General features: G+C 34.0%; 1 protein-coding gene and 1 long non-coding RNA gene across 4 annotated transcripts in view; both read left to right on the top strand.

The window, feature by feature from the left end:
* The window catches only part of LOC142223579 (uncharacterized), a 379,474-nt gene that overhangs the window by 146,849 nt on the left and 206,456 nt on the right, over positions 1 to 26,169 (top strand). The window lies entirely within an intron of this gene.
* Positions 1 to 26,169, top strand: part of Nup154 (nuclear pore complex protein Nup154) — a 186,260-nt gene that overhangs the window by 140,084 nt on the left and 20,007 nt on the right. For all 3 annotated transcript variants that reach the window (XM_075295767.1, XM_075295768.1, XM_075295766.1), the window contains one exon: positions 9,532 to 9,687. In XM_075295767.1, coding sequence (XP_075151882.1) covers positions 9,532 to 9,687 — 156 coding nt within the window. The remainder of the gene's footprint in view (positions 1 to 9,531; positions 9,688 to 26,169) is intronic.

Raw genomic sequence — 26,169 nt, 5'->3', positions numbered from 1 at the left:
AGTCGGTTACCATATGTGATAGCAACATAAGTTTTACTGTGATATTAGTTTAAGTTAATTATCTTTGCAATTACTAAATATGTGTTTTATGTCGAATTGTAGTAATATCGTAATAAATGGACGTATTTGTTTGCAAATGTAATTGACGATAAATTGAATGTAGGTTAGGTTAGGTGGCAGCCCGATGTATCAGGCTCCCTTAGACTATTCAGTCCATTGTGATACCACATTGGTGAACTTCTCTCAAATTGAATGTAGGTTAGGTTAGGTTAGGTTATGTGGCAGCCCGATGTATCAGGCTCACTTAGACTATTCAGTCCATTGTGATACCACAGTGGTGAACTTCTCTCTTATCACTGAGTGCTGCCCGATTCCATGTTAAGCTCTATGACAAGGGACCTCCTTTTTATAGCCGAGTCCGAACGGCGTTACACATTGCAGTGAAACCACTTAGAGAAGCTTTGTAACCCTCAGAAATGTCACCAGCATTACTGAGGTGGGATAATCCATCGCTGAAAAACTTTTTGGTGTTCGGTCGTAGCAGGAATCGAACCCACGACCTTGTGTATGCAAGGCGGGCATGGTAACCATTGCACCACGGTGGCTCCCAAAAAAAAAAATGAATGTAAGTGAAACTTGTACGGAAAACAATAGAATGTATACTAAGATCTAATGTATTTCCATATTATATTGTTGCCAGATCCAATAAAAAATCATCCCTGATGAAGCTGGAAATAATCCCAGCGAAACGTTGGATGAAAATAATGGAATAATTCAATATTTGTTTTATTCGCATTCAAAAAATGACCTTGAAAGCCCAGAGAAAATATATACAGAGATACATTTGCAGTCTAAGAAGTTTTGAAAGTTGTTCAGATTATCATAAAAATTTCTATGGTATCGGGTTTGAGGATTATTTGCGTAACAATTCACTTATGTTAATAATATACACCAAAACACCTGAATACCTCCACAACTTCACTGATTATTCCTACACACAATTTTTTTATTTCAATCACGAAAATCGTGGATCCAATCATTTTTTAATTGAAAAGTCTTCAATCACGATGCTTTGGATGCAACAGCTAGACACTAGATCTCGGCCGAAGCATCAGCTTCGGTATACGTCCAAAAATCGATAATCGGCCACGAATCGGTCTTCGGCGTCAAGAGGCCGATTAACCGAAGCTGAAGCTTTTCTTTGTTTCTTGTTTTGTCACTATAATATCAAATGAATTACCTTTTATTGTTGTATTTATGCATTTGTTAAAAAAAATATATAATATTCAACTAAAAACACCAAATTTCTTTAATTACAAATTTTAGGAAAATAATCGGTTTCGGCCGATTATTGCTTTTTTGCCGAACATCGGCTTCGGCCAATAAAACCCGCTTCGGGTTTCATACCCGTATCGGGTATCAAACAAAGTGTAACACATGTACAAAATGAATAGAACAAACAGGTTCACCTTGTACAATACACACAGGAAGAGAGTCTACCTGCCAGGGGTTTTGCCGGCGCTTGGTTAGGTTAGGTTAGGTTAAAGTGGCAGCCCGATTAAATTTCAGGCTCACTTAGACTATTCAGTCCATTGTGATACCACATTTAACTAAAAGTACCTATTACATATGGGCACTTCTAGTCTTAACCACTGAACCTTCTCTATTATTTACTTTTGCGGAACCAACCAGATTGCTCCAAAAACATTAACAAACTGCTTAAGTTAACGTTTTCCAGGTCAGCCAGTAATCTAAAGCTATATGCTCCTAAAATTCGCTTACGCCTTACACAAAAAGCAGGACACTCACACAAGAGGTGTTTAATTGATTCCTTTTCCTCCACGTCGTGACAGCTTATACAATAGTCATTATACTTCGCACCTATAGTTTTTGCAAATTCGCCTATGAGGCAACGCCCCGTTATAGCAGATATTAGGAGTGCTATCTGACGCCTTGAGAACACTAGCATATCTAGTGTGCGGTTTAAGTTTAAATGGGGCCATATTTGCTTGGTGTCGTTACAACCCTTGCAATTTTCCCATCGAATATTGGCCATCATAACAGCCTTCTCACGCAGTAAGAGCTTGCAGATGGCCAGAGGCATACCAACATATTCTAGTTCCCCTGGAATATGTAAGGTAGTTCCTAGCCTTGCTAACACATCTGCTTCACAGTTCCCCGGTATGTTCCTATGACCAGGCACCCATATTAGGTGAATATTGTACTGCTCAGCCATCTCGTTGAGAGATTTGCGGCAGTCTATGGCCGTTTTTGAGTTAAGGAACACAGAGTCCAAGGATTTTATTGCAGGTTGACTGTCTGAGTATATATTAATGTCAATATATGTTGGAACATTACTTCTCAGCCAATTCACCATCTCTCTTATTGCCAATATTTCAGCCTGAAAAACACTACAGTGATTAGGTAATCTTTTCGCTATTCGAATTTCCAGATCTTTAGAATATACTCCGAACCCCACTTGTCCATTCAATTTGGAGCCATCAGTATAGAAATCTATATATCTTTTATTCCCCGGGGTCTGTGTACACCACGCCTCACTGTTGGGAATTAGAGTTTCAAACTTTTTGTCGAAAAGTGGTTTTGCCAGGGTGTAATCCACTACGTTAGGCACATCTGGCATTACTTTGAGGACCGAATTATGACCGTACATTTTTTCCGACCACAGTGATAGCTCGCGCAACCGCACAGCCGTTGGTGCAGCTGACTGTTTGGCCAAAATGTCTAAAGGCAATAGATGTAGCATGACATTAAGGGAGTCTGTTCCTATCTTACTAAATGCGCCTGAGATACATAAGCTCGCCATACGCTGAACTTTATCTAAACAAGTCGGTTTCTGAAGTGCCGGCCACCAGACTACAACACCATATAGCATTATAGGTCTAACCACTGCCGTGTATAGCCAATGCACAATTTTTGGTCTTAGTCCCCACTTTTTCCCTATTGCCTTTTTGCACGAGTACAAAGCTACCGTGGCTTTTCTCGCCCTCTCTTCAATATTAAGCCTAAAATTCAGCTTCCTGTCCAAAATAACGCCGAGGTATTTTGCACACTCACCAAAGGGAATTTCAGTACCCCCTAAGGAAATGGGCCTAACCGTGGGAGTTTTGCGATCTTTGCAGTACATGACTATTTCTGTCTTTGCTGGATTGACACCAAGACCATTATCTTTCGCCCATTTCTCAGTCATACGGAGAGCTCTCTGTATAATATCTCTGATTGTGGATGGGAATTTTCCCCTGACTGCTAGCGCCACATCATCTGCGTATGTCACCACTTTTATCCTTTCTTTTTCTAGAGAAACCAGAAGGTTGTTTATAGCAACATTCCAAAGAAGAGGTGATAGAACTCCTCCTTGGGGAGTGCCTCTGTTCACATACCTTTGTATGTTTGCTTGCCCTAGTGTGGCTGAAATACGTCTCTTTATTAGAAGTTCGTCTAACAGCCTAAGTATACCTGGATCAACATTCAGAGTTGTCAGTCCATTTAATATCGAGCTCGGATGGACATTATTGAACGCCCCTTCGATGACTAGAAACGCCACGATTGTGTATTCTTTGACAGATAGTGAGCTTTCAATAAAGCTGACCAGTTCATGCAATGCGGTCTCAGTAGACCTGCCCTTCGAGTATGCATGCTGTCGTTTCGAGAGCAAACTTGAATCCACGCTAGTTCTAAGATACATGTCTATCATGCTCTCCAGGGTCTTAAGTAGGAATGAGGATAAGCTGATTGGTCGGAAATCCTTCGCACTCGAGTGAGAGGCTTTTCCTGCTATAGGTATGAAGACGACTTTTGTTTCCCTCCACTTTTCTGGAATATATGCTAAGTTTACACATTGTTTATATATCACCGTCAACCAGGGGATAATTCTTTGAGCCACTGCCTGTAACTCCGCCGGAGTAATTCCATCAGGTCCGGGGGATTTGAATGGTCCAAAGCTTTTTAAAGCCCATTTTATTCTAGATTCCGACACAATTTCCTCGATAGGAAGTGATCGCCGAGCCTCTGTTACACCGCCGGAACATGGTTCAACCGTCTGATTTCCAGGGAAGTGTGTGTCCAAAAGTACCTCCAACGTCTCCTCACTGGACGTTGTCCAATTTCCCTCCGATGTTTTAATGAAACCTGGAGCGGTGTTAGTGGATGCTAGTACCTTCCGTAGTCTGGAAGTCTCTGACGTATTCTCAATACTGCTACAGTAATCATCCCAAGAGTTTTGTTGAGACCTTCTCAGTTCTCGTTTATATTCTCTCAGATTCATCTTGTAAGTGTCCCAATCCTCCGGAGCTCTTGTGGACTTTGCTTTGTTAAAGAGCTTCCTGCAGAATTTCCTCATATTACTTAACTCCGTAGTCCACCATGGCGGCCGATTTTTTCCCCTTGGCTTTCCTCTAGGGCAAGCAGCTTTCAGTGAAATGTTGAAGGCCTTCGTAATCCGCTCCACTGCGTGTTCGATATCTTGCACAGTGCTCATATTTGTCTCCGGCATTTCCGGTATCATCAAATTGAACGATTCCTTATACCTATTCCAATCAGCTTTCCTAACATTTGGCGGAAATATGGTCTTTGAAGTACGAACAGCCAATCTGAAACTGATGTAGCGATGATCTGAGAAGCTATGTTCCCTCAAAACTTGCCACTCAGATATCTTATCATTCAGTTCCGGAGAGGTCAACGTTACGTCCAAAACCTCTTGTCTGTTCCTGGTGACGAAGGTTGGTGCATCTCCCTTGTTGCAAACTACCAGGTTAGTACGCGAAATAAACTCTATTAGCGACTCTCCCCTTGCATTAGTATCACTACTTCCCCAAATACTATGATGTGCATTTGCATCGCATCCCATAATGAGTTTTGTCTTTGTTTTTAGTGACTCCTCAACTAAGGTCTTAACGGCACAGGGTGGCATATCCCTATCATGTCCCATGTAGACCGAAGATACCCAATATTTGCATGTGGATATCTCTAGACTGGCTACGACAGTGTCTGCATTGCTCAATGAAGGAAGCAGAAACAAGTTTAGTTCGTTTTTAGCAATTATACATGCTCGATTTATATCGTTACCGGTATTATGCAAAAGTTTGAAACCCGGAGTGCTTAATTCACAGATCTTGTTCTTATATATGTATGGTTCTTGAATAAGAACTATATCTATGTCTCCTTTCATCAGGAGAACTTTTAAGGCAGCACAAGCGGCCTTACAATGGTGAAGATTTATCTGGAGGAACCGTAGAACCATCCAAATTTTCAACCACCGTCACATCAGCCGCTTCAATTGAGTCATCAAGGGCTTCCTCTTCACAGATCTCGGTGACTCTCGCAACAATCCGCGGTTCAGCTTTGGTGAGGCTTGAGCCTGTAGAAACTTCCCGCATATGATTTTCGCCATAGTCTGCAGGTTTTATGTCTCCTTCGGCTTTGCTATGAGATTTTTTCACTGCTGACTCTACCGGAGGCTTGTCCGTTTCGGTATCCTTTGGCTGATCGCTTTTGTATACCTTCATATGGATATCATGAAAGCCATAACTTACGCGTCCTTGGGTCTGGGCTAGATGTGGCAGCGACTCTATGTTTAATATAAACACCGCATGTCGTCTTGGTCCATCCACCTCATCCAAACGACCAACCTTCCAATCGGCGGTTGGAAGATCTGGGTTACATTCTTTTAGTCTCTCTAGTATTGACTCAGGATCAGGAGAGTTTGCCGGTATCCATGCATGTGCTCTAGGTTTAGCCGGTATGTCTTTTTTATCGACTAACTCCAAAGCGGCTCCTTCCCAAACTTCACCAATTAGCATCAATGCAGCTTTAAAGCAATCCATAGACCTCTGGTCTGCAAAAGCTATTAACTTATATCGTCCTTGATACCATCCAGCATCTTGCTGTCGAGGACTTGGTCCGGGAAACTTTTTTCGCACCTCTGAGTAGACACCAGATATCGCGTTCTCAATTTCCCCTTGAAAACGCTAATGGCACGGATAAATTTAATTTTGGCGGAACTACCAGAGCGCCGTGCCAAATGTACCAGTTTTATTACTCAACAGCGCCAATGTGAGAAGAAGTTAAATCTGAGATTTTGTGTTGACCACTGATTGATTTTTATTTTATTCTTCTGGCTTTTGTACAAAATATCTTAGCCTACGATTTGAGTTGCAACTACCACTCCATAACTTACCACTGAAAATCCAAATTCTATATTTCCATTTATATATACAAAACGATAAACAAACTGAGGTAGAAGAATCAATTCAGTAAAAACAGTAAAATTGTTTTAGTAGCCCAGATAAGGGACAGAATAGCGCTGATATTGATCGTATGTTACAGTGTAACGGGTATACGGGTATACTAACTGTCGATTATTTTTAAAAATGGAAGAAACTCCATCCGCCCTTACGGCAAGAAATAGCCTAAGCCTTTTCAAAGTTTCAAAACTCAAAGAATTGGAGCAAATCAGTATTGACCTCCAGGAAAGAATAAAAGCACTGGAGAATAATTGCAACACAAAAAGTGATAATTGAAGATGGACATAAACTCAGTTCTGACCATTCTCCTATATATTTCACTATTTAAGTGATGCAACTAATTAACAAACTAATATCAACCTAACAAATAACCACTATGTAAATAGTGGCAGATAATGTAGAAAAACATTAGTGCCTAAGCAAGGGTTAAGGGGCTCGGCAAGCTTAGTTTTAGTAGCAATTCTTTTCCAAAATTTCCATACATTGAAATCTTCTATTAAAATTTTAACCAATCATACAAAAATAATGGCAAAGCAATATAATATTTGATACTATATTGATGATACTTTTTCAAATTCTGGAAATAACAAAATATAAATGGAAAATACATATTTTTATTATAAACATTTATTGCATTTTTTTTTTGTATTTTTCATATTTTTAAATACAATAGAAAGAAAATACCACTACATAGAGATTGTAATGTAGCTCATTAGGTTGTTTGTCAGAAATGCTCCTCTCTGCTTGGGTTCAAACTGAAAGAGACAGGTAAAACAAAAATGCAACTCAATGCCAACACTACTTCAAGGCAAGAATGTTAAGTCTACACCCTGTGCAAAATCACGTAAATCGGAGTAAAACTTAAGCCTCTGTACAGATATGGATCTGTATAAATCGGGCGAAAACTTTGGCCCGATATACACCCACACACAAAAAATTTTTTTTCTTATTCAATCACCAACTTAATTGATCCAATTAATTTTTTAATTGAAATGTCTTCAATCACGAAAATGATAGTATCAATCACAGTTTTAATTGGGCATAGAAAAAATTCTTGATTAAAAAATTAATTGATTTTTTCAGCAAATTTCAATAAATTTTTTAATTGGTTCAATTAAAATTTTTTTTTTATTTATTTATTTATTTATTTATTTTTTCTTGGCGAATCCAAACCGCAAAGCCATATACGGATTCCAAAACTACACAAACATAGCAATAATAACAAATTATAAAAATTATGCGTTTAAAAACTAGTATCAATAAGTGACTAAACTGAATTTGAAACAAACAAATACACAATAATTAAAACAATTAACAAAATTAAGAAAAAAAACTATTAAAAAAAAAATAAATAAAAAAGTTAAAAAAACATGAATATGTGAGTAAGACAGCAATACTAACATAAAAAGCTAGTAAAGAGACTCAATAAAATAAATAAAAAAATGATATAACATAATACAAACTAAATAAAAAAACAAAAAACTAAATAAAAAAATATATATATAAAAAATAAATAAAAATTAAACAAATTAATTAAAGAATTTACAGCTACTCAGTAACTAGTCAACATCTGCTAACACAACGTTAGGGATGAGACAATACATGCAGCATAAAAATTAAATTAACATTTAACATAACAAAAATTAATTGATGTTGATTGCAAAACTCAATTAATTTATTAATTAAAAAAGGTAACTATTTTGAATTACTTTCTGAATTGGCTTAGAGTGTTTGTTTGGATTAACAAATGATTGTTTGAAATACAATTTTAATTAAAAATTTAAAAAAATCAGCACTTTTTTTAACTGAATTAGTCTTCCGAATTTGATTAAAAAGTTAATTGTATTAATTAATTTGTTAATTAAAAATTTTAAAATTTTCAATCATTGACTTAATTAACTTAATGTTTCCATCATGATTAAAAAGTTAATTGTATAAATTAATTTATTAATTGAAACAAATTTCAACTTCAATTAACTTTTTAATTGGAAATATTTTGGTGATATTTTTTTCTGTGCATATTAGGGTGTATATCGGGCGATTTCTGAACCGATTTCAATAAATCGAAATTGGAACGTAAACCGAGGCGACGTAAATCGAGGGATTGCTGTATAACAAAACATTAGAGCTGATAACACACAGATGTGTATGCTAGACATGCGTATAGTAATAAAATCCATGTGAATGATTTTCCACACGAAGAAGTAACAGCAAACACTTAGCTATAATTGGAATAAGAAGTATTTTAGTATCTAGTATATAAGTCAATGTACATTTAACAATAAATTGAGTTTCCACCAAACCATCGTGGCGAGCACATCGTTTCCTTTTCTTCCGTCGCCTGTGTCTTCAATGTACAATTAGGAGTCGTTGTACAATATTATATTATATTTCTCCAATATATTCAAAATGTCACTGATATATTTTAATAGTTTATCCCAATTAATCCCAGCAAAATAATTTGGAAGTTCTTCTAAAGGCACAACTTTAAAAGCACTTCCAAAAATGTCCTCCTAAAGATGTTCTTTATTTTAACTAGACAGGAAGTTCTTTTAATTCGATTTTTTATAACTCTCTCTTTTCTTATTCTTAATGGGAAATTTTAACTGTTTTTTTTTTAACTGTTGTTTCAAATGGGTTAGAAACAGATAAAACAATTAATAAAATGGTACAAATTATTCAAATTTAAAAAAAAAATGCTAAATCTATTAAAGAAAAAATGCGAATTTTTCAAAATATTTGATGTCAAACGTTTCAGACAAGCGTTAGAAGGCATCATGAATCATAAAATTTGAAAAATTAGATATTTGGCAAAACATCACACATTTTTTAATTCATGTTAAATTCATTGCTTCTGCGCTAATTTTCCACCACTTACGGATCCAAAAATAACTTTTTTAATACTTTTTTGGCAACGCTTTTTTGCTGGGATGTGACTTCCACTGAGGATGAGATTGGCCGTAAAGGCATATGGGGTTTGTGGATTTTCGGGAGTCCATAGAGTCTGGGGCTGGGGCACGTTCAGTTCGATGGTTGAATGGTTTAAAATTAATATTTCAAGTCATAAAACGTATAACCTTCCACGTTTTTTAATAACAATTGTATGAGTTTTTAAAACAATATTATCCAATCCTGCTGGTTCCCGTAAAAAATGAATAGAATCAATTATGTTTATTTATTTATTACTATTTTTTTTCTAACAATCATTTTGTACTTGACTTCTGTAAAATAGGTATGTATGTAAGAATAACACTATTTTTTGGGCTTACAGGTACGGTTCGATCGTTCACTAACCAACGAACGATTCCCAGCGGCTACAATAGTGCGCATCATATGATTAATCAAACTAACGATGTTTCAGCATCAATTAACGAACAAGCACAAATGGAAGAAAAAAGATCGATGGCAGCTTTAATACAGTTTATAAGTAAGTAATTTTCATTTCATTGACCATACTTTCATTCGATCTCTTACAAACATAGTCATATCTATACATAGAGCTTGACCGAAGGAGGTATTTTTAGGCAAAGCCTAATGCCATGTTCGGCAATTTTTTCTTTCACGACTGTTAAAGTCGAAATTAATTTATTTTAAAATCTTCATCAGAACCGGGTTTGATCGGTTCATATTCGTACACTCACCAAGTATATACGTGATAAATATTCGAACAATAACAAAGCCGAATTGTTTTTAAATGGTTTGGGAGCTTTCCTTTAATTTCAATATATTTTATTAAAATAAAACGTAATCCATGTTTTAAATGACATATGCAATAATGGCAACACAGAGTTTTGCTTTAGATTTTTTTCTTAATTTTAGGATATTTAGATATTGTGATTCGTGTTTTTGTTTAGACAAGTATTTTTTGTTTCACGACTGTTAAAGTAGAAATTAATTTATTTTAAAATCTTCATCCGAAACCGGGTTTGATCGGTTCATATTCGTACACTCAACAAGTATATACGTGATAAAGTTCGGCCTGGCCGAATCTTAAATACCCACCACCATGAATCAATTATAATAGTTTCCTATAAAAACTCATCAGCGTAGCTGGTTAATTGACCCTATATAGAATTTCAAATGGATGACATATATTCTCTCTAGCAGATGGGTTTAAATAGTAATCTTTTCGAAGTTACTTTTAGATTCTTTTGTTATTTTTGGGCTTTTAAGGTCAGATATTTTAATGCGAATAAAAGATCAATTTATTCCACTTTTGTCATCCAACGTTTCGCTGGGGGATTCCAGGATGGTATTTTATTGAATATTTAATCTTAATCGCGTTATTCTATATTTCATTTCTAAAGTTTTCTTATTCGCTAACGTAAGACAAACACAAATTGCAGAAAATAATCAAATAATAACTAAATATCACAGAGCTTTCCTATTACCTAAATTTAATATCGACTCACTGGGTTGCTAACTTCAGGGCCCAGTGGACGGGCATCGACTGGAGTTATAAATTTGGGCAATGACCAAGAGTTAGGCAGAATAAGTCGACCTGTAGACGGGACGACAGGTGGCGACACTCTGACAAGTTGAACCCTTTCCAAGGTAACGGCATCAAAAGGAGGTAATCCCTCACGAAAGATATTCAAGGCTTTGTTTATCCTAAAGAAATTGGGATCAGTCGACCCAAGCACGTTGTCGGCTAAACAAAGCGATTCCTTAAAATGGGCTCATGGAATTCTTGAGACTGGAAAAAGGGAACGATCACCGGATGAGCTGCCGTCTTCCAAAAGGGATCAAAGATCGTTTGCCTCAGTTGCTAAAGACAGCCTTGTGATGGCTATCTTTAATAAAGGAGCATTGGACGGTATGGTTCCAAAGCAAAAATGGGGAAATTGAGAATGCTCTGTCTGTCGTCTACTCACAGGTGCTAGAAAAGTTTCCCGGTCCAGATCCTCGACACCAAGAGGCTGGTTGGTATCAAGGACGATTTAAGCTAGTCGCATTTGAGGACCAGAGGTCTATAGAATGTTTTAAAGCTGCTCTGATACTAATTGGTGAAGTTTGGGAAGGAGCTGCTCTAGAGTTAGTCGAGAAGAAAGACATACCGGCTAGACCTAGAGCACATGCGTGAATACCTGCAAACCCTTCTGACCCTGAATCTATTTTAAATAGACTGAAACGATGCAATCCAGATCTTCCAACAGCTGATTGGAAGGTTGGCCGTTTGGATGAAGTGGATGGACCAAGACGGCATGCAGTGTTTATATTCAACACTCAGTCTTTGCCACATCTAGCAAAGTCCCAGGGCCGTGTATGTTATGGCTTTCATTATATCCAAATGAAGGTATATAAAAACGATGAGCTAAAGGATTCAGAAATGGACAAGCCTCTGTCTGAATCAGAAGTAAGCGGATCCTCTTGCGAAGTCGAGGGAGATACCAAAGTTGAAGACATGGATAGACACCGTATGCGAGAGGAGGTTTATATTGCCTCAGAACTCACCAAAGTTGAACCTATGTCACCGAGTCACCGAGATCTCTGAAGAGGATATTCTTGATGACTCGATTGAAACGGCTGATGTGACGGTTTTTGAAAATCTTGATGGTCCTACGGACCCTCCAGATAAATCTTCATCATTGTAAGGCTGCATGTGCTGCCTTAAAAGTTATCCTGCTGAAAGGTTCTTATTCAAGAACCATATGTTTATAGAAACAAAATATGTGAATTAAGTTCTGCGGGGTTCAAACTATCCCAGTATACTGGTAATGATGTAACTCGAGCCTGTATAATTGCTAAAAGCGAGCTTAACTTGTTTCTGCTTCCTTCAATGTGCAATGCAGACACTGTCGTTGCCAAATTAGAAATAGCCAAATGCAAATATTGTGTATCTTCGGTCTACATGGGACATGACAGGGAGATGCCTCCATGTGCCGTTACGACCTTAGTTGAGGAGTCACTGAAAACAAAGACGAAACTCATTATGGGATGCGATGCGAATGCGCATCATAGTAAATGGGGAAGTAGTGATACTAATGCAAGGGGAGAGTCGCTAATAGAGTTTATTTTGCGTACTAATCTGGTAGTTTGCAACAAGGGAGATGCCCCAACCTTTGTAACTAAAAACAGCCAATAGGTTTTGGACATCACCTTGGCCTCGCAAGAACTGAATGAAATGATATCTGAGTGGCAGGTTTTAAGTGAACACAGCTTCTCAGATCATCGCTACATCAGTTTCAAATTTGATGTTCATACCACCAAGACCATATTTCCGCCAAATATTAGGAAAGCTGACTGGAATAGGTATAGGGAATCGTTCAATATGATGATACCGGAAATAACAGAGACAAATATGAGAAATGTGCAAGATATCGAACACGCAGTGGAGCGGATTACTAAGGCCTTCAACATCTCACTGAAAGCTGCATGCCCTAGACGGAAGCCAAGGGGGAAAATCGACCACCATGGTGGTCTACGGAATTAATTAATATGAGGAAATCCTGCAGGAAGCTCTTTAACAAGGCAAAGTCCACCAGAGCCCATGAGGATTGGGACGCTTACAAGAAGAATCTGAGAGGATACAAGCGAGAACTGAGAAAGGCTCAGCATAACTCTTGGAATGATTACTGCAGCAGTATCGAGAATACGTCCGAGGCTTCCAGACTACGGAAGGTTCTAGCATCCACCTACTCCGCTCCAGGTTTCATTAAAACATCGAAGGGCAATTGGACAACGTCCAGTGAGGAGACTATTGGACACACATTTTCCCGGAAATCAGACGGTTGAACCATGTACTGGCGGTGCCACAGATGCTCAACGGTCGTTTCCTGTCGAGGAAATTGTATCAGAATCTAGAATAAAATGGGCGTTAAATAGCTTTGGGTCATTCAAATCCCCCGGATCTGATGGAATTACTCCGGCGGAGTTACAAGAGGTGGCTGACAGAATTATCCCCTGGTTGTCGGCGATATATATAGGATGTATCAACTTAGCATATATTCCAGGACTCTGGAGAGGATGATAGATATTTATCTTAGAACTAGCTCCGATTCAAGTTTGCTGTCGAAACGACAACATGCATACTCGAAGGGCAGGTCTACTGAGACCGCATTACATGAACTAGTCAGCTTTATTGAGAGCTCACTATCTGTCAAAGAATACACAATCGTGGCGTTTCTAGACATCGAAGGGGCGTTCAATAACGTCCATCCGAGCTCGATATTAAATGGACTGACAACTATGAATGTTGATCCAGGTATACTGTTAGACGAACTTCTAAGAAAAAGGAGCATTTCAGCCACACTACACCAAGAAAAAAGTGCCTTCGGAACTAAAGAAAAAAATGTTAATAAATTTAGTTTAGCCAATTTATTTCCATTAAGTTAAATTTTTGTTTAAAATGATAAAAATTACTTGCTTCAGTAAAAAAATCCTTAACTTAAAGCAGATAGGAATAGTTCATTAACTAGAATAAGGCATGGAATTTTACTAATACTGTTTTATTCGCTGGGTATAAGAATTTACTACTGAACAAGAAAATTTTATTCCCTGACAACAAAGCATTCGTAAACAAAAGTTTCCTCAAATTTAGTAAAATTTCTTACAAAATGATAATTCTGACTTCCTTTATTATATAATAACACTTGGCATAGAAAAATATTTTAGTTCATTCGTACTAAGAAGTATTCAATCCTTTCAAAACTTAAGGAAACATACTTGTTAGAATATGGGAAATTTTCCTATATCTCTTTTGTCTACCTGTAATCGATACCTGTCGTCGATATGTTTGCGTGTGTGTTGTTTTTTAGTTGGAATCGCGTTGTTATGGTATACGGAGGGATTGTTAAAAAATAATATAGTAAAATAATATAATAAATAACAAATAAAATATATAAAATATTTGTTATTTTAAATTAGTGAGAAAAAATTATGTTCGTGATGGTTTATAAAGAAAGAAAACCGAATAACAACCCCTTCATTCGTCTTCATTTTGGAATCTTCAATTAACAGGTAACATTCAGTGATGCTAACCTTTTGTGAAAAAATTTGTTTATGATTTTTTTTTATTTGCAGATATTGAAATTGTAAAAGGAGGACAAACTCGTTACGCAGCAACTTATTAAAAGTGAAAGGTACAAGAAGAAGGAAAATTGCGTTTTACAGTTGATGACATTACATGGAAATTGGAAATAGTGGAATAATAAACTAATATTTCAAGGCCAGTCGATGCTGTTGATTCTTAATAAATATATTTAATATATTAATAAAACGTGTATTTTATTGAAGAAAAAACTGCCTATATAAATAAATAAAATTGTATTTTAAAACGAAGGTAAGCAGTTCTAAGTTTGAAGTAAAAAGGTTTACCACAAATATCTAAGATTTGTCCCAATGAATGAGAAAAGTTCAATAAAATAATTCCATATATAAATTCAATTCAGTTAATTTTTTTCATTCTGTAGTTTCTGTAGTTTTTTCTGGGTGTAGGACAAGCAAACATACAAAGGTATGTGATCAGAGGCACTCCTCAAGGAGGAGTTCTATCACCTCTTCTTTGGAATGTTGCCTTCTGGTTTCCCTAGAAAAAGAAAGGATACAAGTGGTGGCATACGCAGATGATGTGGCGCTAGCAGTCAGGGGAAAATTCCCATCAACAGCTAGAGATATTATACAGAGAGCCCTCCGGATGACTGAGAAATGGGCGAAAGACAATGGTCTTGGGGTAAATCCTGCAAAGAGAGAACTAGTCATGTACTGCAAAGATCGCAAAACTCCCACGGTTAGGCCCATTTCCTTAGGGGGTATTGAAATTCCCTTTGGTGAGTGTGCAAAATACCTTGGCGTTATTTTGGACAGGAAGCTGAACTTTAAGCTTAATATTGAAGGGTGAGAAAAGCAACGGTAGCTTTGTACTCGGCAATGGTTAGACCTATAATGCTATATGGTGTTGTAGTCTGGTGGCCGGCACTTCACCAGCCAACAAGTTTACACAAAGTTCAGCGTATGGCGTGCTTGTGTATCTCAGGTGCATTCAGCAAGACAGGAACTAATTCCCTTAATGTCATACTGCATCTATTGTCTTTAGACATTTTGGCCAAACAGTCAGCTGCAACAACGACTGTGCGGTTGCGCGAGCTATCGCTGTGGTCGGAAAAAAGTTACGGTCACAGTTCGGTCCTCAAAATAATGCCAGATGTGCCTAACGTAGTGGATTACACTTTGGCGAGACCACTTTTCGACAATAAGTTTGCGACTCTAATTCCCAACAGAGAGGCGTGGTGTACACGGATCCCGGGGAATAAAAGATATATAGATTTCTACACTGATGGCTCCAAATTGGATGGCCAAGTGGGTTTCGGAGTATATGCTAAAGATCTGGAACTTCTAATACTCAGACAGTCAACCTGCAATAAAATCCTTGGACTCTGTGTTCCTCAACTCGAAAACATCGACTGCCGCAAATCTCTCAATGAGATGGCTGAGCCGTACAATATTCACCTAATATGGGTGCCTGGCCATAGGAACATACCGGGGAACTGCGAAGCAGATGAGTTAGCAAGGCTAGGAACTACCTTACGTATTCCAGGGGAACTAGAATCTGTTGGTATGTCTTTGGCTACCTGCAAGCTCATGCTGCGCGAGAAGGCTGTTATGATAGTAAATGTTCGATGGGAGAATTACAAGGGCTGTAACGACACCAAGCAAATATGGCCCCATTCAAACTTAAACCGTACACTAGATATGCTAGTGTTCTCGAGACGTCAGATATCACTCCTGATATCTGCTATAACGGGTCGCTGCCTGATAGGCGATTTTGCAAAAACTATAGGCGCGAAGTATAATGACTATTGTATGAGCTGTCATGATGCGGAGGAAAAGGAATCAATTAAACATCTCTTGTGTGAGTGTCTTGCATTTTGTGTAAAGCGCAACCAACTTTTAGGAGCATATACCTTCAGATTACTGGCGGATCTGGAAAACGTTAACTTAAGCAGTCTGCTAATGTTTTTGGAACAATCTGGTTGGTTCAACAGAAGAAAATAATCGAGAAGGTTCAGCGGTTAAAACTAGAAGTGCCCATATGTAATAGGTACTTTTAGTTAATGTAGTATCACAATGGACTGAATAGTCTAAGTGAGCCTGAATCTTAATCGGGCTGCCATTTTAACCAAACCTACTATTTTTATAAAAGGCTGATTGAAAGGTAAGAACATTCAATATTTGTGAGCTAGTTTAGTTTAGCGAAATCATTTCATTAATACACCAAAAAAAATTAACTATTTTTTTATGAAAAATGAACTAACGAATAGTAAGAATGACCATGATTTGGCGCCAAAGATTTTTTAGTTAGGAAGAATATACTTAAACTCATTCAAAATATTCCTGCTATTCGGAAAAATGAACGATTTTTTGGGAAACCTGTGTTAAGAAATTGGTTTGAAATAAACTGTTTGTCGGTATAATTTTCAAAAAATTAGAGAAATTGAGGAATCAAAGGTACAACAAGTCTATATACACGCAAAGAAAAACAACGTTTGGAAAACGTTTTTCTGTTGTTACACTTTTTTGAATTTCTTCGAAAATTTTAAACTTTTATCACCAAAAAAATTCGTTTGTTACAAAATATTTATTTTTCAATAAAAAAATAATAACAACACAGTCCATTTCGTTTATATCAAGCACTGTTCTTTTCTGACTTTAAGTCGTTAATAAAACACATTTTACAGTTCATAGTAAAAATTTAATATAGTAGTATATAATGTTGTTCGGAATCTTTCGAACATTTCTGGAATATATGTAACAAAAAAAAAACACAAAAAAACTTTTTGGAGTTCGGTCGAAGCAGGGCTCGTACCCACGACCCTTGGCATGCAAGGCGGACGTAGCAACCACTGCTCCACGGTGCCCAACTTAATGTTTGTTTCTGTTAAATAAAGTTTGTTTAATCGGCTCGTGGGCGCCGCAAGCTATGCTATATATACGAACTTTGTTTGTCTAAAATTTCGTTTGGGAGGAAAGAATTATTTTTTTGCGTGTACAACTAAGAAATTTTTCGTACAAAACAAGTCAATTTTCTATAACCACCAGCATTTTATTAAAAAAAATATTATATTACACAAAACTATGGCTTATGATATACATAAAGGAAATACTTTTATTGGTACGTTCGATGCAGTTACTTGTCGGTAGTTAGTAATTGCTTCTTCAAAAGAGTAATAACAGTGTAGTGATGGAGGTTGGCTGATAAGTCCCCGGTCTAACAAAGAAAAACACATTTGTTTGTCAAAATTCGTTTTTATTATTCAACATAGTTCCCTTCAAGAGCGGTACAACGATTATAACGACCTTCCAATTTTTTGATACCATTTTGGTAGTACTCCTTCGGTTTTGCCTCAAAATAGGGCTCAGTTTCGGCGATCGCCTCTTCATTGTAGTCAATTTTTTTCCCTGCGAGCATCCTTTTGAGGTCTGAGAATAAGAAACAGTAGCTGGGGGCCAGATCTGGAGAATACGGTTGGTCAGGAAGCAATTCGAAGCCCAATTCATGAATTTTTGCCATCGTTCTCAATGACTTGTAGCACGGTGCGTTGTCTTGGTGGAACAACACTTTTCTTCTTCATATGGGGCCGTTTTGCCGCGATTTCGACCTTCAAACGCTCCAATAACGCCATATAATAGTCACTGTTGATGGTTTTTCCCTTCTCAAGATAATCGATAAAAATTATTCCATGCGCATCCCAAAAAACAGAGGCCATTTCTTTGCCAGCGGACTTTTGAGTCTTTCCACGCTTCGGAGACGGCTCACCGGTCGCTGTCCACTCAGCCGACTGTCGATTGGACTCAGGAGTGTAGTGATGGAGCCATGTTTCATCCATTGTCACATATCGACGGAAAAACTCGGGGTGTATTACGAGTTAACAGATGCAAACACCGCTCAGAATCATCAACACGTTGTTGTTTTTGGTCAAATGTGAGCTCGCGCGGCACCCATTTTGCACAGAGCTTCCGTATAACCAACACGTTCCTTTGATATCTTTAAGGCCTCTGCTATCTCGATCAACTTCATTTTACGGTCATTCAAAACAATTTTGTGGATTTTTTTGATGTTTTCGTCGGTAACTACCTCTTTCGGGCGTCCACTGCGTTCACCGTCCTCCGTGCTCATTTCACCATGCTTGAATTTTGCATACCAATCAATTATTGTTGATTTCCCTGGGGCAGAGTCCGGAAACTCATTATCAAGCCAAGTTTTTACTTCCACCGTATTTGTTCCCTTCAGAAAACAGTATTTTATCAAAACACGAAATTCCTTTTTTCCATTTTTTTTACAATAACAAAAGTTGCTTCACAAAAGACGCTCTATCTCACAAACTAATTGACTTACAGACGTCAAATTTTGACACGAATCATTTGAAGATTGGTACTATATAAAAATAATATGCATTTAATACTAGCGACGCCATCTATGTGTCAGACCGGGGACTTATCAGCCAACCAAAGTTTTTCACACTAATCGGCAAACCGTTTCTCTTAAGATTATCAATAATCCTCTTGTTACAGGAGACAATTCTGGCATATTCAATTTTACTAATAATTAAAGATCTAATCACAGATACAACAGTGCAAATATTAGTGCGAAATCTTGTGGAACTTAAACATTTAACTACATCTACAATAGCTCTCAAAGATGATTGCAGATAATTAATGTGGGCATCCCATGAGTATTTGGTGTTGAAAAATATTCCTAACATTCTAAGCTTGGACACATTTTCTAGATATTCTTCTCCCAGATCCAAATTAAAAGTACATTGTCGTCTCCGACATATATGTAAGTGTTTACACTTCGAAACCGACAATGCAATTCCGGAATATATATATATATATATATATATATATATATATATATATATATATATATATATATGTATATTTGACAGATCACGTGGGATTTCAGACATGGTGTCAAAGAGAAAGATGCTCAGTATGCTTTGACATTTCATCATGAATAGACTTACTAACGAGCAACGCTTGCAAATCATTGAATTTTATTACCAAAATCAGTGTTCGGTTCGAAATGTGTTTATCGACAAATTTTGTTCAGCGATGAGGCTCATTTCTGGTTGAATGGCTACGTAAATAAGCAAAATTGCCGCATTTGGAGTGAAGAGCAACCAGAAGCCGTTCAAGAACTGCCCATGCATCCCGAAAAATGCACTGTTTGGTGTGGTTTGTACGCTGGTGGAATCATTGGACCGTATTTTTTCAAAGATGCTGTTGGACGCAACGTTACGGTGAATGGCGATCGCTATCGTTCGATGCTAACAAACTTTTTGTTGCCAAAAATGGAAGAACTGAACTTGGTTGACATGTGGTTTCAACAAGATGGCGCTACATGCCACACATCTCGCGATTCTATGGCCATTTTGAGGGAAAACTTCGGAGAACAATTCATCTCAAGAAATGGACCGGTAAGTTGGCCACCAAGATCATGCGATTTGACGCCTTTAGACTATTTTTTGTGGGGCTACGTCAAGTCTAAAGTCTACAGAAATAAGCCAGCAACTATTCCAGCTTTGGAAGACAACATTTCCGAAGAAATTCGGGCTATTCCGGCCGAAATGCTCGAAAAAGTTGCCCAAAATTGGACTTTCCGAATGGACCACCTAAGACGCAGCCGCGGTCAACATTTAAATGAAATTATCTTCAAAAAGTAAATGTCATGGACCAATCTAACGTTTCAAATAAAGAACCGATGAGATTTTGCAAATTTTATGCGTTTTTTTAAAAAAAAAAGTTATCAAGCTCTTAACAAATCACCCTTTATATATATTCTATAGAAATAAAATTTTGACAAAATTTTCTAAAAAAATGACATTTTGAAAATTTTTCCTAACGAAATAAAATTTTAACAAAGTTTTCTAAAGAAATAAAATTTTGACAACATTTTCTGCAGAAATTAAATTTAAACAAAAATATATATATATAAAGTATCCCTGACGCTTTCCCTAGACGTTCTGGGTTTTTCTTTAAATCTGATTATAATGCGGTGTTTAAATCTGTTTAACGATATATATTGAACAAATGACTCCTATAAACTCTTCACTTTGCCGATAGCGATAAGGTAACTTAATCCTACATATTTTCACTTGGTAACACTGAATGAGATACTAGTTTCGCGAAATTCCCGCCATTTTTCAATGATTTGTTTTTCTGTAGCATATAGTATAGTATAGCATATGTATTGTACATATTAATAGCAAGTGGGCACCAGTGCTCATGTAGCTCAGCATGTAGCGCAGTGGAGCGGGAGTCCTGAAGTCCAGGTTCAAATCCTATTGCACCCGGAGACTATCTTTTAGATTTTATTTAATTATATATAAGGTATGATAGTTAAACCTAAAACATTTTTTGCAGACCTTTTTCGAATCTTTATTAACATTCGTAGGGAATTTTTAAAATCATACTATGGTTTTGGAAATCTATTAAAAAAATGATGTTAGAAATTGATTGATTACTAATTATGGTGATAATAAATTTGACGAATTTGGACAACATTTTCTAAAAATTAAAGGATTGATAAAATGTTTAATGTTTCAATATTACACTGAACAAAATATTGTCGCAAACTAAAAAAAAATCTTCAAACCAAGGCGAGTATTTTTTGGCAGAGAATAATATAAAGTGTTGTCTTGTCTAAAAGACAATAAACTTTGCGATACCTTAGAGTTAGAAAATTTGACTTTACAATGGAATTTTATACAATTTATTGAATTGATTTCAACTTGTCCTAAAAATTTGTTTTAAAATAAACACATTTTTGACAAAATATTCAATAGAACCACATTTTTTATAGAAACAAAATTTTGAAAAAAAATCTAGTAAAAGGGAACTTTGACAAATTTTTCAATAAAAGCTAAATTTTGAAAAAAATTTAAAAAATTAAAAACAAAATTTTGTCAAAATTATATATTGGAGAACATTTTGTATATTTTTAATTCTATAAAAAAGTTTGTAAAACCAAAATTTTAACATAATTTTCTATAAAACCAACATTTTGACAAAGTTTTGTATAGAAACAAAGTTTTTTCATTTTTAATTCTAGTTTTATAAAGTTCGTACAAAAATGTTGTTTCAACACAAAAGTTTGTCAAATTTCTTTATAGAAACTTTTGTCAAAGTTGTCTTTTTATAGAAAATTTTGTAAATTTTTTAGTTTTGCAGAAGATTTTTGTCAAAATTTTGTTTCTGCGGAAAATTTTGTCAATTATTTTTTATAGAAAATTTTGTTTCTATAGGAAATTTTGTCAAAATTATTATGTTATTATAAAAAGTTTTGTCACAAGTATGCTTCTGTAGAAACTTTTTTCGTTTTTGAAAAACTTTATTTCTTGTTAAACATTTAAAATTTTTTTTTCAAAATTTATTAAAAATTTAATTTCTTTCGTCAAAAATTTGTTGCTATAAAAAACTTTGTCACATTTGGTTTATGTAGACTTTTTTTCTGTGGAACATCTTGTCGCCGTTTAATTTCATTAGACAATTATGTTTTTGTAGAACATTTTCTCAAAATATTATTTCTGTAGACATTTTTTTTTCAGTTTTTTTAGAAAACTTTGTAAATTTTTTTTCTTAAAAAAAATTGTCAAAATAATTTTCCTCTTTTGGTTAAGCTACTCTTGTAATTTAGTCAACCCATGGTTTTAAACTGAAATAAAAAAACAATAATGATTGCTCATAATTGTTTTTGTATCGAAAATTATGTTAAAATTATATTTTTTAAGAAAGTTTTCTGTAGAACATTTTATTTCTTCAGAAAATTCTGTTTTTGTAGAAAGGTTTGTTAACATATTTTCCTTTAGAAAATTTGTCACAATTTTATTTCTTCAGAACATGTTGGCAAAATTTTATATCCGTAGAAATTTTGAAATTTTTTTATTTATATAGAAAATTTCGTCAAAATTTTGTTTCTATAGAGAAGGTTTTTTCAACATTTGCTTCCTTTAGACATCTATGTCGAAAGTTTGTTTCTTAGAAAACATGGTCTACATTTTAATTCTTTAGCAAATCTGGCTTCCAATAAAATTTTGGAAAAATTCTGCTTCTACAGAAAATTTTGACAAATGGTATTTCTTTAGAAAATGGTGATGGGGCTTGTTTTTCTTTGAACATGTGAAGAAATAAATTTTTGCCAAATTTTCTTAAAAAAAATAATATATTTTACAGAAATAAAATGTTAATAAATATTTTTCGAAGAATCTTTTTTCTTCGGAAAAATTTAATTTTCTATATAAATAAAATTTTGGCAAAATTTTATACAGAAACAAAATTTTCTTAACAAAATGGTAAGGTGTTTTCAAGAAAGAAACTTCGACAAAACATTCTACAGGAACAAAATGATCTACAGAAGAAAAAAAATCGATACAAACAAGATGTGACAAAGTTTTTTTAAACAAATTGTTCGCCAAATTTTCTACGGAACCACAATTTTGATAAATTTTGATAAAATTGTGTATAAAAATAAAATTTTAAAAACCACAATTTTGATAAATTTTGATAAAATTGTGTATAAAAATAAAATTTTAATAAAATTGGCTATAGAAACACAATTTTCAAAATATTTGGTATTGAAAAAAAGATTTAAAGAAATGAAAAATTTTAACAAACGAAATAAAATGTTGACAAAATTTTCCAAATAAATTCAAATTAAAATAAATTCAAATTAAAAAAAAAATAATAAAAATAAAATTGTGATATATATTGAAAAATTACACCTAAAAACTCTTCATTTTCCTACAGCGATAAGTTAACTTAATCCTATATATATTTTCACTTGGCAACACTGGAATGAGATACTAGTTTTGCGAAATTCCCGCCATTTTTCAATGATTTGTTTTTCTGTTTGTTAAGTTAAATGGTGCAAATATAGCATATGTATTGTACTTGTTAATATCAAGTGGGCACCAGCGCTCATGTAGCTCAGTATGTAGCGCAGTGGAGTGGGAGCTTTAAAGTCCAGGTTCAAATCCTATTGCACCCGGAGACTATCTGTACTTAGATTTTATTTAATTTTGATAGTTAAACCTAAAACATTTTTTACAGACATTTTTCGAAGTGCGCTACATACTGAGCGCTCATGTAGCTCAGTATGTAGCGCAGTGGAGTGGGAGCTTTAAAGTCCAGGTTCAAATCCTATTGCACCCGGAGACTATCTGTACTTAGATTTTATTTAATTTTGATAGTTAAACCTAAAACATTTTTTACAGACATTTTTCGAATCTTTATTGTCCCTCGTTGGGAATTTTTAAAATCATACTGTTTTTGGAGAACTATTAATAAAAATGTCAACTTGACCTAAAATTTCTGAAACCTTCTGTTTTTTATAAGAACAAAAATTTTAAAAACAAATTTCTATTGAAAGGCAACTTTCACAAAATTTTCTATATAAGCAAAATTTTGACAAAATCTTCTATGAAAAGAAAAGATTTTTAAAAATTTTCTTTAAAAACAAAGTTTTTTACAAAAATTTTGGCAAAATTTTATATTGGAGAACATTTTTATATTTTTTGTAAAAGTTTTGTAAAAGTTTGTAAAACCAAAATTTTAACATAGTTTTCTATAAAAACAACATTTTTACAAACTTTTGTATAGAAACAAAGTTTTTTTAAAATTTTAGTTTTTTAAAATTCGTAAAAATTTTGGTTCAATACAAAAGTTTGTCAAATTTCTTTATAGAAACTTTTTATCAAAGTCTTCTTTTTATAGAAAATTTTGTAAAATTTTTGATTCTACAGAAGATTTTTGTCAACATTTTGTTTCTTTAGAAAATTTTGTCGTTTTTATCAAACATTTTGTCAAAATTTTATTTCCATAAATTATTTAGTCAATATTTTATTTCTATAGGAAATGTCAACATTTTATTTCTATTGAAAATTTAGGTTTTATAAAAAGTTTTGTTTGTGTAGAAACTCTTTTTTTCGTTTTTAAAAAACTTTATTTCTTGTTAAACATTGAAAAAAATCAAAATTTATTAAAAAATTAATTTCTTATGTCAATTTTGCTTTGTTGCTATAAAAAACTTTGTCACATTTGTTTTATATAGATTTTTTTCTGTAAACTTTTTTCAACATTTAATTTCATTAAAAATTTTATTTTTAAAGAAAATGTTGTCAAAATATAATTTCTGTAGAAAATATTTAAACGTTTTTGTCATTTCTTAAAAAAATTGTCTAAATAATTTTCTTCTGTTGGTTAACCCTTTCACTACCGTTGGACACCTGAGAGGACATGACTTTATTTTAATATTTTTATTGGAGTATGTTAAAGGTGTCCTTCTAATAATAATTTATTAGAAACAAAATTAACAAAATTAAATAATATTTTGGCGAAGTTTTCTAAGAAAAGGAAAAAACTGTGACATAATTTTCTTAAGAAATAAATTTTTGACATAACTTTTTCAAAGAAATACAATTTGACAAAATATTTTTAGAAAGAAAATTTTAACATCATTTTCAAAGAAATCAACTTTTGGCATAATTTTAAATTGAAATAACATTTTGTCAAAATTTTCTAAACAATATAAAATTTTTAAAACAAAATTTTGAAAACATTTTCTAAAGAAATAAAATTTTGCCAAAATTTTATATAGAAACAAAATTTGCTAATGAAATAAAATGTAAACCATGTTTTCTTAGAAATAAACTTTCGATATAATTTTCTAAAAAAATACATCTTTGACAAAACCTTCCACAGTAACAAATTTTTATTTATTTTCTATACAAATAAAATTTTCACAAAATTTCTACGAACCCGTGTAAAAATTGAGGTATCTAGTCAGATATGATTAGATCTCAGATATACCAACATATGATGAGATAGAATTAAATATAAATGTATATAATTCCATATATGACCAGATCTAACATCAGATCCAATAATGTATAGGGACTGATATAATTACATCTTAGACATTAGGTCTACGCCAATTTTGAGATATGATTAGATCTTACCATTTTTCGGATCTACTCATATCTAATTGTATCAAATTAGATCTCTCAATTTTTTCTAGGGGAAATAAAATTTTGAATTTTCTAAAAAATATATATATATATATATATATATATATATATATATATATATATATATATATATATATATATATATATATATATATATATATATATATATATATATATATATATATATATATATATATATATATATATATATATATATATATATATATATATATATATATAGATTTTTAAGAGTTTAATAGATTTTTTCCTGTAGAACAACATTTAATTTCATTAAAAATTTTTTTCAGTTTTTATTTCTTAAAAAAAGTATCAAAACGCATGGTTTTAAGGTGAAATCAAAATAACAATAATGATTGCTCATTTTTTTTGTATAGAAAATTATATTAAAATTTAATTTTTTTATGAAAAATGTTTAAAAAATTTATTTCTGTAGAACATTTTATTTCTTTAGAAAACTTTGTTTTTGTAGAAAGTTTTGTATTTTTCTTTAGAATATTTTGTCACAATTTTATTTCTTCAGAACATGTTGGCAAAATTTATTTTTTTTTTTAGAAAATTCAAAATTTTATTTCCCCTAGAAAAAATTGAGAGATCTAATTTGATACAATTAGATATGAGTAGATCCGAAAAATGGTAAGATCTAATCATATCTCAAAATTGGCGTAGACCTAATGTCTAAGATGTAATTATATCAGTCCCTATACATTATTGGATCTGATGTTAGATCTGGTCATATATGGAATTATATACATTTATATTTAATTCTATCTCATCATATGTTGGTATATCTGAGATCTAATCATATCTGACTAGATACCTCAATTTTTACACGGGTTCGTAGAAATTTTGTGAAAATTTTATTTGTATAGAAAATAAATAAAAATTTGTTACTGTGGAAGGTTTTGTCAAAGATGTATTTTTTT

This window comes from Haematobia irritans, chromosome 2 (assembly GCF_050003625.1).
Source record: "Haematobia irritans isolate KBUSLIRL chromosome 2, ASM5000362v1, whole genome shotgun sequence".
Classification (NCBI taxonomy): domain Eukaryota; kingdom Metazoa; phylum Arthropoda; class Insecta; order Diptera; family Muscidae; genus Haematobia; species Haematobia irritans.
The sequence above is the reverse complement of the archived record's forward strand: the minus strand, read 5'-3'. Positions and strand labels throughout refer to the sequence as shown.